The sequence below is a fragment of the Leptonychotes weddellii genome, chromosome 1 (assembly GCF_054177405.1).
Source record: "Leptonychotes weddellii isolate Sample4059 chromosome 1, ASM5417740v2, whole genome shotgun sequence".
NCBI lineage: Eukaryota > Metazoa > Chordata > Mammalia > Carnivora > Phocidae > Leptonychotes > Leptonychotes weddellii.
The window spans coordinates 96,890,873-96,908,121 of record NC_138369.1 but is presented as its reverse complement, the minus strand read 5'-3'; the positions used below and the strand labels follow the sequence as shown (position 1 = coordinate 96,908,121).

At 40.4% G+C, this 17,249-nt stretch overlaps 1 protein-coding gene across 1 annotated transcript in view; it reads left to right on the top strand.

Moving 5' to 3' along the window:
• Positions 1-17,249, top strand: part of VEPH1 (ventricular zone expressed PH domain containing 1) — a 208,579-nt gene that overhangs the window by 99,538 nt on the left and 91,792 nt on the right. The window contains exon 7 of the mRNA XM_081828481.1: positions 1,023-1,243. Within this exon, the coding sequence (XP_081684607.1) occupies positions 1,023-1,243 (221 nt within the window). The remainder of the gene's footprint in view (positions 1-1,022; positions 1,244-17,249) is intronic.

Sequence of the window (17,249 nt, the reverse complement as noted above, 5' to 3'; positions counted from 1 at the left end):
AAAAAAAAAAAAGTTTGTACTGAAAATCAGGAAAAAAGTTAAAATCTCAAAGAAGCCAATTCAGAGGCACTGTGAATGAGACATTATTTAGTTTTAGCTAGCTCTCTCAGCTCCCCATAGAAATGTCATCTGCTGATCAGGGGACTTTGTTTTTCTTTTAAAATACAGATTTTTGTTTTTCATTGTTCTTTTGTTCCCCTCCAGCCTTAACTGATGTATAATTGACTGGTACAATTGTAAGATATTTAAAAAGTGCAATGTGATGATTTGATATACATATTCATTATGAGATGATTCCCCCACATTGAGTTAATTGATGCATCTATCACCATACACATTTACCTTTTGGGGCGGGGGGGGGATGGTAAATGAGAACATTTAAGTTCTACTCTCTTAGCAAATTTCAATTATACAATACAGTGTTATCAGCTATAGTCACCATGTTATACATGACCTTTTTCAACTTATAGCTAAAAGTAAGCTTGCACCCTTTGAACAACTTCTCCCTATTTCTCCCACCCACCCAGTCCCTTCAGTCCCTGTTTCTATGAGTTCAACTTTAACTTTTTGTTTGTTTGTTTGTTTCCACATATAGATGATACCACACGGTATTTGTCTTTTTCTGTGTGGCTTATTTTACTTAGCATAATGCCCTCCAGGTTCATCCAAGTTGTTGCAAATGGCAGGATTTCCTTCTTTTTTAATGACACGATTATGGATGAATAGTATTCCATTGTGTATATAAACCACATTTTCTTTGTCCATTGATCCGTTTATGGACACATTGGTGGTTTCCATGTCCTGGCTATTATAAATAATTCTACTATGAACATGGGAGTACAGAAATCCCTTTGGGATAATGATTTTGTTTCCTTTGGATAAATACCTAGAAGTGGGATTCCTGGCCATATGGTAGTTATATTTTTTCATTTCTTGAGGAACCTCCATACTGTTTTCCATTATGGATACACCAGTTTATGTTCCCACCAACAGTGCACACTGTCCTTCATTGTTCTTGGCAGGAGAGAGCCAGGAGCTGCCTGCCATTCCTGGTGAGTCAGTTGGCCAACATGGAACATTCATTTCATCATATTCTCCTGCTGGAGATTAAGAGCATCACTGACGCTTTCTGCTCCATCCTGGGCCCTCAGAGCAGAGATATTTTCCGCATGAGCAACAGCTTCACCACCATTGCCAAGCTCCTTACCCAACAACTGGAAACTGCCAAGGCCAGAAGCAGCAGGTGAGCAGGAGTTCCTGTGTACCTCAGGGATATGTCATAAACCCATGGAGGTGTAGCACAGACAGTAGGCACTCAACTTCCCAAAGAAAACCAAACCCACTGTCTCTGTGCAGAGCAACTTTTGAACAAATAATGGCATTTGCCAGAATTTTTTCTAAATCTGTGAAAACCAGAATGTAACAAAAAAATTTCTAAAAAGTGCACAAAATGTAGCAAAGGAATAAGAATGAGTACAAATAATGCTTATATCACTCGGTCAAGAAGCATTTAGCAATTGCTTACTCTTCCCAGGAATTCTTCTAGAAGCTAGACATATAGAGAGAGATAAAACATATTCCTGTACCCAAAGAGCTCATTGTCTAGTAGAGGAAATAAATATTTAAGTGGGTAACTAGAGAATAATGGGAAGGTCATGCTTAATCAAGATGTGGCCAAGGAGTCTGGGGACACACAGATAGGTATAGATATAGAAGTAGATAGGTATATCTACTTCTGCAAGGTATGGAGAGAAATAGGAAGCTTAGATCAGGGAAGGCTTCCCAGAAGAGATGATATTTTGAACCAAGTCCTAAAAGGTGACCAGATTGCACCAGGCTGTCTTTTGGGGAGCATGTGAAAGAGCACAACACTTTCTAGAAACAGAAGTCATTTTGTATGGGTAGGGTGTGTGTTAGAAGGAGAGCAACATTAGGTAATGCCAATGAAGGGGTCGGCAGGGACAGCATGATGGTGGGCTTGACACCTTCCTAAGGAGTTTGAATTTTACTCTGTAGGCTATGAAGAATCATTCTGGGGTTTTATACATGGCAGGATATTATCAGAATCCATGTTTCAGGAAACTCACTCTGATTCCAATGAAGAGAATGTCTCAGGGAGAGGCAGGCTGAAGTCAAGTCCAGTGAGAGAAGGACAGAAGAGTGTCCATGGGTATTAGCCATAAGTATTGAAAATTGTGGTGAATGAACCACTAGTGATATGGGTGGAAAGAAAACAGAATGCTTGGGTTTGAAGGGAGAGAGTGGATACAATGCATCAAACTGGCCAAAGTTTGTGAAAAAAATTGTGGAAAAAAATAAAGATCATGTAAGATTAAGGGAAGGGATGTATTTTATTTTGCTATATTTTGAATAGGGAAGGACTTGGAAAGTTTTATAACCCTTAGAAGTTAAAAAACAGTTTCCAAAATGTAGTCTCATTTGATCCTCATGATCACCCACAAGGTAAGAAAAGCAGGTATCTTTAGTCCTATTTTACAAAAGAAAAAATACTTCTATTTTTGAGGTGAGAGGTGAGTTAAATGTCTTCCCAAGGTTAAATAGTGACTAGGTGATAGAGGATGGACTCAAACCTTATCTTCACACTATGCACTGAAGTGTATTCAGTTCTAGAGAAGGGTCAGGGCCCATTTGAGATCACTGTCAAATTTTGTGAGTTTTTGGGATATCAAATGATGCCTACCATTTCCAGTGTGAATCAAGGATTCCAAAAACGTAAGAAGCCACCTTGACAAAATAGTGAGCATTGAATCATCAGGGTCCACTTTATGTCCAGTTTGGCACAGAGTCTGGAGGTTCCAAGAGACATAAGACACCATCCCTGCCCTCAAGGGATTCACAGGTATGTGAAGGGATTTGGGTAGAAGTGCATACAATGGGCTGTGGAGCATGAGAGATGTATTAACTAACAGCCAGGAGATTATAGAATGTTTTACAGAGAAATTGAAATTTAAGTTCACCCCCTATTTATTGAGTAGCTTCATGGCCAGGCATTTCTCTAGGTACTAGATTAAGTTGCACAGAATGAATGAGAGTTTTTCAGATAAGGGTAGAAAGGAGACTTCAAATACAGAGAATAGCATGTGCAAAGTTATAGGGGCTTAAGAGTGTGTGACCCAAACTAAGGAAAAGGGATTGGTTCATTGTGGTTGGAGCAAGTACATCAGGGCAGGGTGGGAGAGTAAGCTGAAATGTTAGGTCAGAGGCAGATTATCAGAGGCTTTTACGTGCTGTGTCAGGAAGTGAGGGGTTCATCCCTTAAGCAATATGGAGGCTTAGAAATATTTTAAACCAGGGAATGATCACAGCTCCTAACAGAGTAATTAGCAGATAGGCACTTGATAAATGTTTCTTCACTGAAGGACCAGGTAAATGAGGAAGCAGCTAAAGATGTGGAACACTGAATGGATTTGGCTGGAGCAGCAGGATGGCAAGAGAGTGACCAGGATAGTAGTATTGGAAACTTAATAAACAGGCTCTTTCCTTTTTTTTTCTTTTTCTTTTTTTTTTTTTTCAGGCTCTTTCAACTGTGAGGGAGGCCTGAACTAAACCAGTAGTATTTAGACTAAGAAGTCAGGGAATATCATTATAATTAGGAGAGCACAGAATTATGAGGAACTGATTACCAACGGGAGGCAGGGTGAGGAAAAGGGGAGGATTGTGGATAAAACCCAAAGATACATAGTTGGAATGACTGCATACTCATGGAAGATGATGCTAATAACCATGAAAAGAGGAGCAGGAGGGCCAAATGGCAGGATCTCTCAGTCCACTATACAGAGAATATTATCTGGCTAATAGGGTCATCAAAGTCAACAAAAGCTATTCATCCAAAGAAGACTGCTTGCAAGTGCGCTTTTGCTCTCAACACCATAGTTTTGATCTGTTGTTGGCTGGCTCAATATATAAATGCCTACAAACCAGGGTTTCTAATTTTGGTACTATTGAAAATTAGGCCTGTTAATCCTTGGTTATGGGCCTGTCCTGTGCCTTATAGAATATTTGCCAGCATCTGGACTCTACCCAGTAGATGCTGGTAGCAGTCCTCCCCCTCAGTTATGGCTACCAAAAATTTATCCAGACATTGCTAAATGTCTCCTGAGAGATAAATCTCTTACAGTGAGAACTACCCCTACATACATATTCTATTCAAAAATAGTATTTTTACAGACCCATGACCTGCCTAGCAACAGCCTAAACACAGCAGTATCCAAGAAATCCAAGGCCAGCACCATGAAGGGGTGATTTGTCATTTGTATGCAAGCACAAAGTCACTTTTGGCCAATTTTCATGGTGATGTGGTTTTAGAAATTTGATTTCGAGCCTCTGCAGCAGGTGTTTGGGGGAGCCATTTTGTATTCTGTGCAGAGCCAGCCTGCTTAGTTCTTTTTCCAGTGATGAGCGACATGTGCATCAGATGTGAAAGCTTAGGCACATGTTCTGGCCAGTGTTCTACACACTCTCTATTGCCTCTACAAATGCAAAGTTGCAAGACGCCAGAACATCTGCAAGAGTATATATGTGAAAAATATTTACATAAAGGAAAAACATGTTACACAAGGGTGTTACCTTGGGCATTCTAACAAGAACATTGATCCTTAATAAGTAGGCCCAACCCAGTTAGCAATAAACAATTTCCCCATGAAAAGAAGAATTTAGGAGATATATACATAGGAGGAAAAAAAGATTTTACTATTAAAGTATGAATCTGTAGGTATGAGAATGCATTTAAGTTTTCCTCCTTCAATTTTTCTGGGGGAAAAAAAACACACAGAGAGAAATTAAATGTAAAGAAATAAAAATGCCACCACTCACCTCACGTACCATCACCACCACCATCTCCACTACCTCAACCTTTCTCAATTCAAAATACTCACTTTACCAGTGTTCAACATTCACTGTTAATCTCCTTCTAGTCGATTGTAGTTATTCAGTGGGAACCTCAAAACACTGGTGTGGACAGCCAGCCTTTTGTATTAGCTGCTCATCCGCTCTGGGATGGTTGCTAAGGCTTCTCTCCCAACATCTTTTTCCTAAATAGACTTCATTGTGACCACTTAGCTTCAGTAATTTTAATCTGTGTCCCCCAAAGAAGAAAGGTCTACACTTTTGTCTAAATCACCCAGCGAAGTGTGATCCTTATAATTAAAGGGGAAATGAATAAGTGAAGAGAGTTGGAAAGAAAATTAAAGATGATAAAATTCAAAACAGATGTCATCTAATTTACAAATCTGACACATAGCCCAGCAGGCCAGATTTTAGACTTCAGGCCAAAAATACAAGATTATCAGAAGAAAAACAATTAGCATCCTAGAGAAAATGAAAACTGAAGCAGACAGGAGCCTTCTTTGTGCCAAGCCATTCTGAATTAATTGGGCGAGTTTTATTAGATGCACCAGGTACACACTTGCACTTTTCTTGTTCCTGTGTTTTAGAAAGAACGTTTATATCTAAACAATAAACCAACAGGAGCTAAACAACAGGACAGTCAAGAAAAGCATTTAGATTTTGAAACTAATTCTGGAGAAGCAAAAAGAGGTAACAGCAATTGTGGATTAAAAAGGAAGTGACAAGATAAGGGAAAAGATCTATACCTTTCAGAATTGTGGGAGCCCTAAGTAGCCTTCTGAACAGCCAGCATGGTCAGACCTACAGATAACAGCCTGTTTTGCAAAGTTGTAACCATCTAACCATTGAACCTTATGCCAACCAGGGGAATCTGGGCAAGGAGAGGGTGAGCTCCTGGCAACTGTGTGCTGGCTGAGCATTCAAATGGTCATTCGACTAGAAGACACCTTTGCCCAGTGCATGTGGTTCCAGGGAGACTGCTCTAATCAGGCACCAACAATTTGGGGACAATTTGTCACAGGTGGTCTTAGTAGGTGGTTAAGCTCAGGGCCCCAGTTGGGGATGGAAACTTCAAGAGATGGAAATTTTAAAAGAAACAGGAGTTGAGGGGGTCAGGGGAAACCAGGAGGCCTAGGGAAACCAGAGGACAAGGAGGAAGGGCACCTGCACACAGCCCCAAATCCCAGGCCTGGGTGGTGTGTGTGTATGTGTGTGTGTGTGAGAGAGAGAGAGGGTTTACAATTCCCTCCGATCCAACTTTCAAACCCTAGCCAAAGCCATCAAGTCACTGGGGGGCGGGGGGGGGGGGGCGGCAGGGCACGGAGTTGCTTATAAGAAAAGTTTTAACACAAAGCATGTGGTTAAAGCTTTCCCAGACCTCTGGCTTGGTTAAGTGGGTGGTATGTTCTTTTGTTGTTTTGGTGGTGATGGTGGCAGTAGTGGTGAGATTTTGTGTTTATTCTTTGTTTTTAAGAATCAAGTCTGGGGGTAGGGGGAGGGGGAATGAAAGGTAAATTACTGTCAAAACAAAATGGGTAGGTGTAAATCTGATTTTGGTATAAATGGAAAGAGATGACACCATGGAGGGAAGGCAATAAAACAACATTGTGGCAGGGAGAATTAAAGGAAAACAGAATAAGGAGATGATGTTCATAAGGAATGACTCCAGGAAATCTATCCTCCTTGGAGTGGCCCCAGAGTTTTGGTTTATCCTAAATTTCATGCAATAAACATCAAAGAAATGGATTATAGAGGAAAACCAGGGATTTGAGTGGGTGCGTAGCCCTAATGTGTAGCCAAGCAACATGGCCTGCAAAGACTCTTTTCAAACTGTGAGACCTTTTGCCACCTGTGTTCCTGAGTTCCCATCTTGATATCCTGGGGATCACATCAGAACCTACCCCTGATGTACTACACAATCCCTGAAGGCATTGCCCAAGAGGCTGAGAGTGATGGCTTTTTACTGGGTCCACAACAGAAATTGCAGAGAGCAGGGGGCCAAGTTCTTTACAACTTTGCAAAACAGGCTGTTATCTGTAGGTCTGACCATGCCTTTAACTAGCTCCTACCACCTGATAGATTTTGTGCTAAGGGCTTTCGACTATGTTATACTGTTTAATCCTCACAAAAAAAGTCTTTCAGTATGTATTAGGACTACAGAGCCTTCACGTTAAAGTGTAATGGGGTAAACCTTGTGGGCAGGCGAGACTAAAGGAGCATTCTCTATCCAATCCTTACTCCCCTGTTGGTCCATGGTAGTTCTTGCGGGAGCAATAGTGCAAATGCCCAGACATTGGCTCATAGGATTTCCAGTCATTTCTTCCTTTGGTCTAGTCCACTAGATCTCAAATGTCAGTGTGGATGAGATTTACAGTGCTCACAGTACTTCATGGATAATTCAAAAGAATTTTAAAGGAACATCAAGGGTGACTTTTGCCTATTCCTCCCCAAAGTGATACCTCCCTAACCTTTATCATTATCTTCCAGAACGCCCTCTTCCTCCCTCTTTTCCCTTTGAAGGCTTCCCTTCTCTAAGACTCCATTTTGGTACCACTTTCCCAAGAGGTGTTCCCTACCCAACCCTACCCACTCTGACCTTCTCTCCTCTGAGCTACTACAGTTCATACTGCCATTCCACTCCTCTGCACCCACAGTCCTGCCCTGAAGTGTTAGCTATCTTTCTGTGGGACCCTTTAGTCTCCCCCGCAAACTTGAGAGAGCTAATATTCACAGCCTGTGCTCTATGGAAGGAAAATAGAGTCTTAAAAATGCTTATAAGAGTTCCCACTTTTTTAGGCAAGACATGTTTATACAAAGAGAAATTGATTCTTTGAGAGCAACTGTTGGCTCAGGGAATATGGGGAGGTTTGGGATCATAATTAAAAACATGTGATATTCTGGTCAGCATTGCCCCCTGCTTAGGAAAAGCTGAATGTAATTTCGCCCCACCAAGGTAACCAGAGTTTTAATAAAAAAAAAAAAAACAAGTATATCTTTTCAATCTAGAGAGTTCTATGCTAGTCATTGTATAAAAAGTGAATTGTAACAGCTATTTGTGACAGTAGCTGTGGCTGTTGTTACTCCACACATAGGGAAGGAAGGGCTTTGGGTTCTTTTTTTGCCCCTCTTCTTACTGAGGAGATTAAGTCTGACATGTGGTACCATTTATGCTCCATGTGTTGTTCATTTACTCCACCACTTGTCCTTCCTTAAAGCAGCATTTATGGTGATGTGAAGGTCTGTAAAGGTATTTCAGGAATTCGTTTATCAGCAAGAGATGTAGGTGGGAGACATCATTGTCAGCTTTGGAGACAATGAAGCAAGCCCACGGAATGTGCGGGCCCCGGAGGGGCTGGCTCTGTGAGTGTGGACAAGGAGGGGTGGAGATGGGAGGCGGGGCAGCCCTGCCAAGGGGTGTGAGCCCTGCAATTGCAGCTTAGCCAGGGGATCCAGGCTCCTGGCCTGTAACACAGAAGTGTTTAAAAACACAAGACACACCAAAAGGGAAAAGAACTTTTCATCAAGCTCCTATGGCTTGGCTTCCTATTTCAAACAAGGCAGGAAACACCAAAGCTTTAGCCTGGAGAAAAGGAAAAAGTGCACTTGTAGAAGAAGTGGTAAGAGGGACTTGACCCTCTATAGCCTCTTGCAGGAGAGGTAACACTCCCCGGTTCCTTTTTGGGATGAACAATAATTGAATTCGGAGTTTGCTATTCGCATGACATTTTCTGAGTTTTGAACACCTTTTCAGTTTTGGTTAAAGGGGATGCCAAAATTCATTTTTCGGATCCCTGTGAAAGTTGTTCGATGATTATATGTCAACTCTGTTCTGGTGTCTGTTCCCATAGGATGTTACTCAGAGATATGAGGGTACAATGACTCTTGTTGGTTACTGCATTACCACCAATGCCATTATATGTATTACTTACTCCTGGGGTAGATTCAGATGCAACCTGAACCAAACACCTAAAGGGAGGCAGTGGGAAAGCGATGTGACGCAGGTGTGCTCTGGAGGCAGATACTTCATGCTGGGTTTACTTGTTGACCTTCAGTAAGTTCCTGAACTTCTCTGTGCCTAAGCTTCTCCATCTGTAAGTGGAGACAGTAATAGGACTTGCCCCACTGGATTATGCAAGAAGTAATACATGTAGCAAATTTGAACGGTGAGTGGCTCATGCATCAAGTACTAACTCTGTTCCAGGTGGACATTACAGTAGGTGCTTTCACTTAGCATGTCCATTATGCCAGAGCTACTGAAAACATAGCTCATGAACCAACATCAGTCTGCAAACTGTTTCTTACTAGCCTGTGACAAGGTTATTACAGTGATTGAAAATAAGAGTTTAGAACTTTTATAGCAATTTGACTTCGCTGCAACATCCAAATGAATGATCAGTGGGCTTATATACTCTGTATGTCTTTGTGGATCTTGAACTTCTGCCTCTCCACAACTTGCAAGGTGATACTGATACTGCTGGCCCTATGAACTTTGAGGGCAGGGGCTTTGCCCTTTTCGCTCACCCTTTTTCCATATCCCATTCTCTCTCACACTGGCTGAATGAAAAGTAAGCAAATGGCTGAGCATCTGTGTAGAGCAGTCACTTCCTCATATCAGGGCTTTTAAATTTTATTCTAACTGCAGGGAATTCTCTTTGTCTACAATTGCTCAGAATTTATGCTTACAGCACCAAGTGGTTTTTGTTGTTGTTGTTTTAAACAATTTCTATATCCCAGTAGCAAGGGTCACTATCCTTTAGTCCACACTCTTCAGGATGCTGCAGGGGTAAAAGCATTGTATGCCCCCCTGGCTCTGAGCAGGAGAAGCTCATCTTCCAGGTTTGGTATCACCTACACAAGCCATCTTCTTTTGGTGTCACGTGTCCACATGGGGCAGCAGCCACCCAGGATTTAACCATTTGACTTTTTCATGCCCATTCCGTATGGGCTAAGCTGTCAAATCCATTATACAATGCTTTCAGCAATCTGATGATGCACTAGCATTAATCCCATTTTTATATGACAAAAATGAGACTTAGATTTATCAAGAGATTTACCGCATCACGAATAAACAGGAAATTGGAGTCACAAACTTTCCCTGTAAGGCTGTGTTCAGCTTATTTCCCCACAACTATCTCTTTTTGAGAACCCTTTAAGAAAAATCTTATGTGAATGAAATAAACCATAGAGTCGTTTCATTTTAGGCAAAGTTGTACCAGTGGCATGACTGGTCCCCATATAACTGGGCATCTACTGGTCCCTGCTCTTGCCCATGAAGCAGGTCAGAGGCAGACAAGAATACCAAGACCCAGACTTATCATTGTCCTTTCCCATAGTATTTGAGGGTGGCTGTTGTAGCACTGTTTACTTATTACAGTCCCCAAACAGATGACAGCACTGTGGAGCTGGGGAATCCTCTGTCATTCTCATGATGACCGATGAGCCAAGAAATTGCTGAAGAAGGAGGAACATAACATCCTAAGAATTTAGGACGCCAATGTGGATTTGATCCGTCATGTTCTCCTACTTCTCTTCTAACAAACTTAACTTTGCAGGAGTACCTCTTCTGGACATGGGATCATAAGCCAAGGTCGTCAAATTTTAACTAACATTATTTTTCTTTGACTTAAGGAGCCAGGAAGAGAGGCTGCCGGTCTCTCTACCCCTGCCAGCTTCATAGTCTCATCTTCAGGCTTAGTGAGAGCAGTGAGCTAGCTGCCCAAGGGCTAATTTGTTTCCAAGGGGAGTCCTGCTCACACAAGAGGGAGGTAATTAAGCCTCCCCCTGAGCATCCCTAGAGGTACTTTTAAAAACTTTACTTTGGCAACAAGACCAGAAACTGTTCAGACTAGAAATCATCTGAGCCTCTTAAATGTGGTATGTTGAGTTAAAGCCAAGTTAATATTTAGGGGATTATAGAACTCTGACAAAGATTTCTGTAAAATTACCTCTGGAGTTAAAAGTGACAAATGGAAGAGAAATAACAACCCCCTGCATGAGCCCAACCCACCGGCCCCCACCCCCACCCCCCACAAGTAAACACACACAGGACCAATGGTTCCACCAGTGCTTTTGCATTTGGGATGCATTTCCTTGCTCTCCAAGGAAAACAGAGTTTATCTCCAAAAAAAGTTTTGATTCTGAACAAATTCTCTCCTGTCTTTTTAGACCAAATTTAAAAACTAGGAGAAGTGAAGAAACATGAATTTATTATAAACTCAGACTTCTGTCTACCATTTCGTGGACTTTTCAACCTTTTGGAACCAAAGCATGTCCTAATTCCCTGCCAGCAAAATTCTGTAACAAACCCAGGTGGATTGATGACCAGTGACAAACGTTCTCTTTGGTCCCTCTTGTGGCTCTGGCTGCCTTGGTGACTCTTCCTTACCATCCCTGTCCCCTGACTTCTATGTTAACGAATCTCCAAATCATAAAAACAAGGAAGATCGTGTATAAAAGAAAGTCTTTGTGGTGAGCATTCTACTTATCAGTAATGCTCATCAGCCTCATCATATGTAGAGATCACTTCTCTGGCCCAGATATTTTATTGTCATTCCTTCACTCTTATTTACAAATCCATCATTTTACTCCTACTCTTGCTCCCTGCTTCTCAACATTTGATATTTACCAAATGATACCACCCCACCCTCTACCCCCTATAGGCCAAGAGAAGTGGCCAGTGCCTCATGGGCATCTAGTAGAACTCAGGAGGATTTGGGGGCACAGAGAGTAGGCTGGCTTAGGAAACCAAGGTGGTCTGAGTTCATTTATTCCACAAACACTTCAGGTACCTGTGTGTGTCAAGCACTGTGCCAGATACAAGGGAACAAAGATGAACAATATAGGTCCCTGCCCACCGAGTAGCAGAGATTTACCCGAGACAGATTTAACAAATTGAGGTACAGGACACCCAGTTGAATTTCAGGTAAAGAACAAATAATTTTTTAGTATAATCATTTTAGTATAATATAATACACTTTTTGTTTATCCCACTAGGGGTATACTTATACTAAAAAAATGATTTGTTGTTGATCTGAAATTCAAATTTGGTTGAGTATCCTGTATTTTATCAGGCAACCCTACCCTAAAGGCACCTGCCTGACTTGCCCCCCTTGGGGTCAATGGATATGTAGGGATAACCCATAACTTCTCTCATGCCCAAAGTCCCCTCCGAGGGATGTTACAAGGCAATCCAAGAATGAAAGAAGGCATGCTTCCAGCTACTAGAGGTCTGACTCACTCAGGCCATGGCTTCATAGCCAACACCTGATAACTAGAGACAGGGTCAGGGAAAGGGAGCTGAGTGTCCTCTCCTAAAGTCTGATGCCATGGCATTCTCCAGGGAACATTAGTTCCCTCCAGGGTATGGAATATTGGTCTGTCTGTGTCTAGACCACTGATGTGTTCTCTATATATTAACACAAGACAATGCTGAGGAAGTTTCCAAAGGAATAATAATAATATCAATTAACAATAACAATCATACTAATAATAAAATCTAACATCTATTGAGCAGTGTGTTATCTGTTAGGAATAGTGCTTCACACTGATTCTGTCATTTCACTTTGTAACAACACTATGAATTAGGTACAGTTGTCTTCCCTATTATATAAATAGGGAAACTGATACAAAAAGTACAAAAAATAAAATGAAGATCTCTGTAAGTAAAAAAAAATATATTTAAAAAAAGCCAGAAACTGATCCAATAAAATTATCCAGGAAGATTTACTATAATCATATGAAATTTGAAGTTTTTTGGAAGAAAATGCTATTAACTGTTGTTATAACCCAGAGCTTTATGTAGAAAGAAAAAAAATTGTGAATTTGTGAGAAGTTCTTCTTCTAACAAGTCATATGTTTTCAGATTTTTAAATTTGCATAATGCTCAATATCTGATGTATGCATATTTGGTGTATTTTATGCCTTAACAAATTTTTAAGCTTTAATAATTCCAGCTATGGAAATTTCTGAAATAAAGTTCAAAAACTTGAACTGAGTAATATTCTATTATATGTATATGTGTGTGTATATATATATATATATATATACCACTTCTTCTCTATCCATTCATCTGTGGGTGGATACTTGGACTGCTTCTATAATATGGTTATTATAAATAATGCTGCAATAAACATAGGGGTGCATATACCTTTAAATCCATGTTTTCTTATTCTTTGGGTAAATACCCAGTAGTGGAATTACTAGATCACATGGTAGTTCTGCTTTTAATTTTTTGAGAAACCTCCAAACTGTTGTCCACAGTGGCTGCACCAGTTTGCATTCCTACAAAAGTTCATAAGTGTTCCTTTTCCTCCACATCTTTGACAACACTTGTTGTTTTTGGGTTATTGACTTTAGCCATACACTGATAGGTGTGAGGTGATATCTCATTGTGGTTTTGATTTGCATTTCCCTGATAATGAGTGAAGTTGAGCATCTTTTCTTGTGTCTGTTGGCCATCTGGATGTCTTCTTTGGAGAAATGTCTGTTCATGTCTTCTGCCCATTTTTTAATTGGATTATTTGTTTGATGTTGAGTTGTATAAGTTCTTTATATATTTGGGATACTAACCCTTTACTGGATACATCATTTGCAAATATCTTCTCCCATTCAGCAGGTTGCCTTTTAGTTTTGCTGATTGTTTCCTTGGCTGTGCAGAAGCTTTTTAATTTGATGTAGTCCCAATACTTTATATTTGTTTTTGTTTCCCTTGCCTCAGGCGACACATCTAGAAAAAATTTGCTATGGCAGATGTCAGAGAAAATACTGTCTGTGCTCTCCTCTAGGGCTTTTATGGTTTTGGGTCTCATTTTAAGTCTTTAATCCATTTTGAGTTTATTGTGTATGATGTGGGAAAGTGGTCCAGTTTCATTGTTTTGCATGTGGCTGTCCAGTTTGTTCAAGAGACTTTCCTATTGCATCTTCTCGCCTCCTTTGTCAAAGATTAATTGACCATATAATTGTGGGTTTCCTTCTGGATTTTATTCTGTTCCTTTGAAGTAAGTGTCTATTTTTGTGTCAGGACCATACTGTTTTGATTACTACAGCTTTGTCGTATATCTTGAAAACTGGGATTGTGATACCTCCAGTTTTGTTCTTTTTCAAGATTACTTTGGCTGCTCCAAGTCTTTTGTGGTTCCATACCAATTTCAGGATTATTTGTTCTAGTTCTGTGAAAAATGCTATTGATATTTTGATAAGGATGGCATTAAATCTGTAGATTGCTTTGGGTAGTATGGATATTTTAACAATATATGTTCTTCCAATCCATGAGTATGGAATATCTTTCCATTTATTTTTGTCAACTTCAATTTCCTTCATCAATATTTCATAGTTTTCAGAGTACAGGTCTTTCACCTTCTTGGTTAAGTTTATTCCTACATATTTTATTGTTTTGGTGCAATTGTAAATGGGATTGTTTTCTTAATTTCTCTTTTTTCTACTTTGTTATTGTTGTAGAGAAATGCAACTGATTTCTGTATATTGATTTTGTATCCTTTGCCTTTATTGAATTCATTTATTAGTTCTGATAGGGTTTGTTTGTTTCTGTGTTTTTTTTTTTTTTTGGTGGCATTGTTAGACTTTTTTATATATAGTATCATGTCATCTGCAAATAGCGAATGCTTTACTTCTTCCTTACTCCTACTTATGTCTTTTCCTTTCCACTCAAAGAGTCCCCTTTAACATTTCTTGTCAGGCTGATTTAGTGGTCATGAATTTCTTTTACTTTTATTTATCTGGGAAACCCTGTATCTCTCCTTCTATTCTGAATGATAGCTTTGCTGGATAGAGTACTCTCAATTAGAGATTTTTTCCTTTCAGCACTTTGAATATCTTACACCATTCTCTTCTAGTCTTCCAAGTTTCTACTGAAAAATCAGCTGATAGCCTTATAGAGTCTCCTTTGTATGTAATGTTTTCTTTTCTCTTGCTGCTTTTGAAATTCTCTTTATCCCTACTTTTTGCCATTTCAATTACTATGTGTCTTTGTGTGGAACTCCTTGGGTTGATTTTGTTGGGAGTTCTCTGTGCCTACTGGTTTTGGATTTCTGTTTCCTTCCCCAGATTGGGAAATTTTCAGCTATTATTTCCTCAAATAAAATTTCTGCCCCCCCCCACCCTTTTCTCTCTCTTCTCCTTCTGGTATCCCTATAATGTAAATGTTACTGTGCTTGATGGTGTTGCAGAGTTCTAAGTCTTTTTCACTTATTATTATTATTTCTTCTCTCTCCTCTTCAGCTTGATTGCTTTCTATTACTCTGTACTCCAGTTTGCTGATCTGTTCTTCTGCTTCTTCTAGTCTATTATTTATTCTCTCTAGTGTATTTTTACTTTCAGTTATTGAGTTCTTCATCTCTGACTGGTTCTTTCTTATGTTTTCTATCTCCTTGTTAAGGGTTTCACTGAGGTCCTCTACTCTTTTCTTTCTTTATGAGCATTACTTTCAATTATCTATCAGGCATATTACTCATCTCTATTTCATTTAGCTCTCTTGCTGTGATTTTGTCCTGTTCTTCCTTGGGAACATATTCCCCTGTCTCCTCATTTTGTCTAACTCTTTGTGCTCTTTCTTTTTTTTTTTTTTTTAAGATTTCTTTATTTGAGAGGGGGGAGGGGCAGAGGGAGAGAATATTTCAAGCAGACTCCCAGCTGAGTGTGGAGCCCAAATAGGGCTTGATCCCATGACCTATGAGATCATGACCTGAGCCCAAAACCAAGAGTTGGACACTTAATTGACTGAGCCACCCAGGTGCTCCTCTTTGTGCTCTTTCTATGTGTTAGGAAATTCAACTTCATTTCCTGCTCTTGAAAGTAGTGGCCTTATGAAGAAGAGGTCCTGTAGTGCCCTGCAGTGCAATGTCCCCTGTTCACCAGAATCTGTTACTTCAGGGATATCTCCTATGTGTGTTGAATGCACCCTACTATTTTGGCTGAGCCACTTTTGCTTTCAGCCCTGTCTCTCTTTGCCTGCTGTGGGCAGTGTTTGTTCCCTATGTTATTATTGGGTCAGTTTGGGTCTGCCTTGGTCTTGAGATGAGTCAGACCAGGAATTTACCAGAGATGCAGTAGAACTGATCAGCAGTGTGCTTTCCCTGTGTTGTCCCTTGAGATGGTTTATTGGCAGCTAGGGCCTGCATTAAGACCAGATGTCTGCCCACAGCCCACTGGGGATAGGTCTGTAGGAGAATGTGGGGATGGAACTTATGGTCTTAGCATGCTTCATGCAGGAGTATTGTGGGAGTGGACCTTGAGTTGCTTTAGACAACTGCAGCAGGACTAGAGGGGGTGTGTCTACAGGAGAACACAGGGGTGGGGCACACTGTCAGCAAATTAGGTGAGAGTGTTTGTGCTGTGCTGGTTCCCACAGGTGTCCATGTGTCTAGGCTGGGAAGCAGGGGAAGGAAATGGTGCTTGTCAGTTCCTTTGTTCCTGGAGAAGTCTCCTAAAGATGTCTGTCCCTCCAGCACAAGCTCTGAGATTAGTAAATAAATCTTCCCATATACCCCAAACGTTTTTCAAATTGCTACTTCTAGGCTGTATCTCTACAGAGCTGTTTGTTGTACTGTGTCTTTAAGGGCAAGGAATTTGTTTCCTCTTTCCCTCTGGCTCTCCCAGAGTGGAGCCTGCTGATTTTTAAAGTTCCATGTGTTAAGCCCCCATTGTAAGAATTCACGAAATTAGTCCCCTGTGGTTTCCAAAGCCAAATGTTATGGGGATTCATCTTACCTGTGTGGGTTTCCCATGCCTGGGGTACTTGCTGTGATGGTTTGTTTCTCCTCTTGATGCCCATGGTGTCCCTTCCTCCATGGACAGACCCATGGGTCCATTTAGCCTCCACCATGTCTCTACCCCTCCTACCCTCTTCAGTGTGGCCTTTTCTCTACATTTAGCCATGGAGAGTCTGTTCTGCCAATCTTCAGGTCATTTTCTGGGTTATCTACATCGATGTGGGTGTTATCTAGTTGTATCTTTGGGACAAGGTGAGTGTAGGATCTTCCTACTCCACCATCTTCCCCAGAAGTCCCATTGGATCTTTTAAAAGTAACCTTGATAATCATCATGGTTTGTAAAATACCATCCAGTGATAGTACCATCTTTGTTTCATTTGTAATAGGAGTAAAAGTTCAGCTTTTAGAATCATCTGGCTGGAAGATGTCAAAACCTCCCATCTGTTTGTGGGCAGCCAGTATCATATGTATCATAAAGGGAAACATGTTTGTGATTAGCCTTTATTCCCATGTACTGATTCTTGAAATCTACTCATGTATATTTCAGTGAAGCATGGTATAGATTATAAATTTTGCATTATGTATGCAAAACTATAGGAAGCCTATAAAAATTATATAGATATGTATTTAAGTTTTCTCAGTAATAGCTTATTAGAC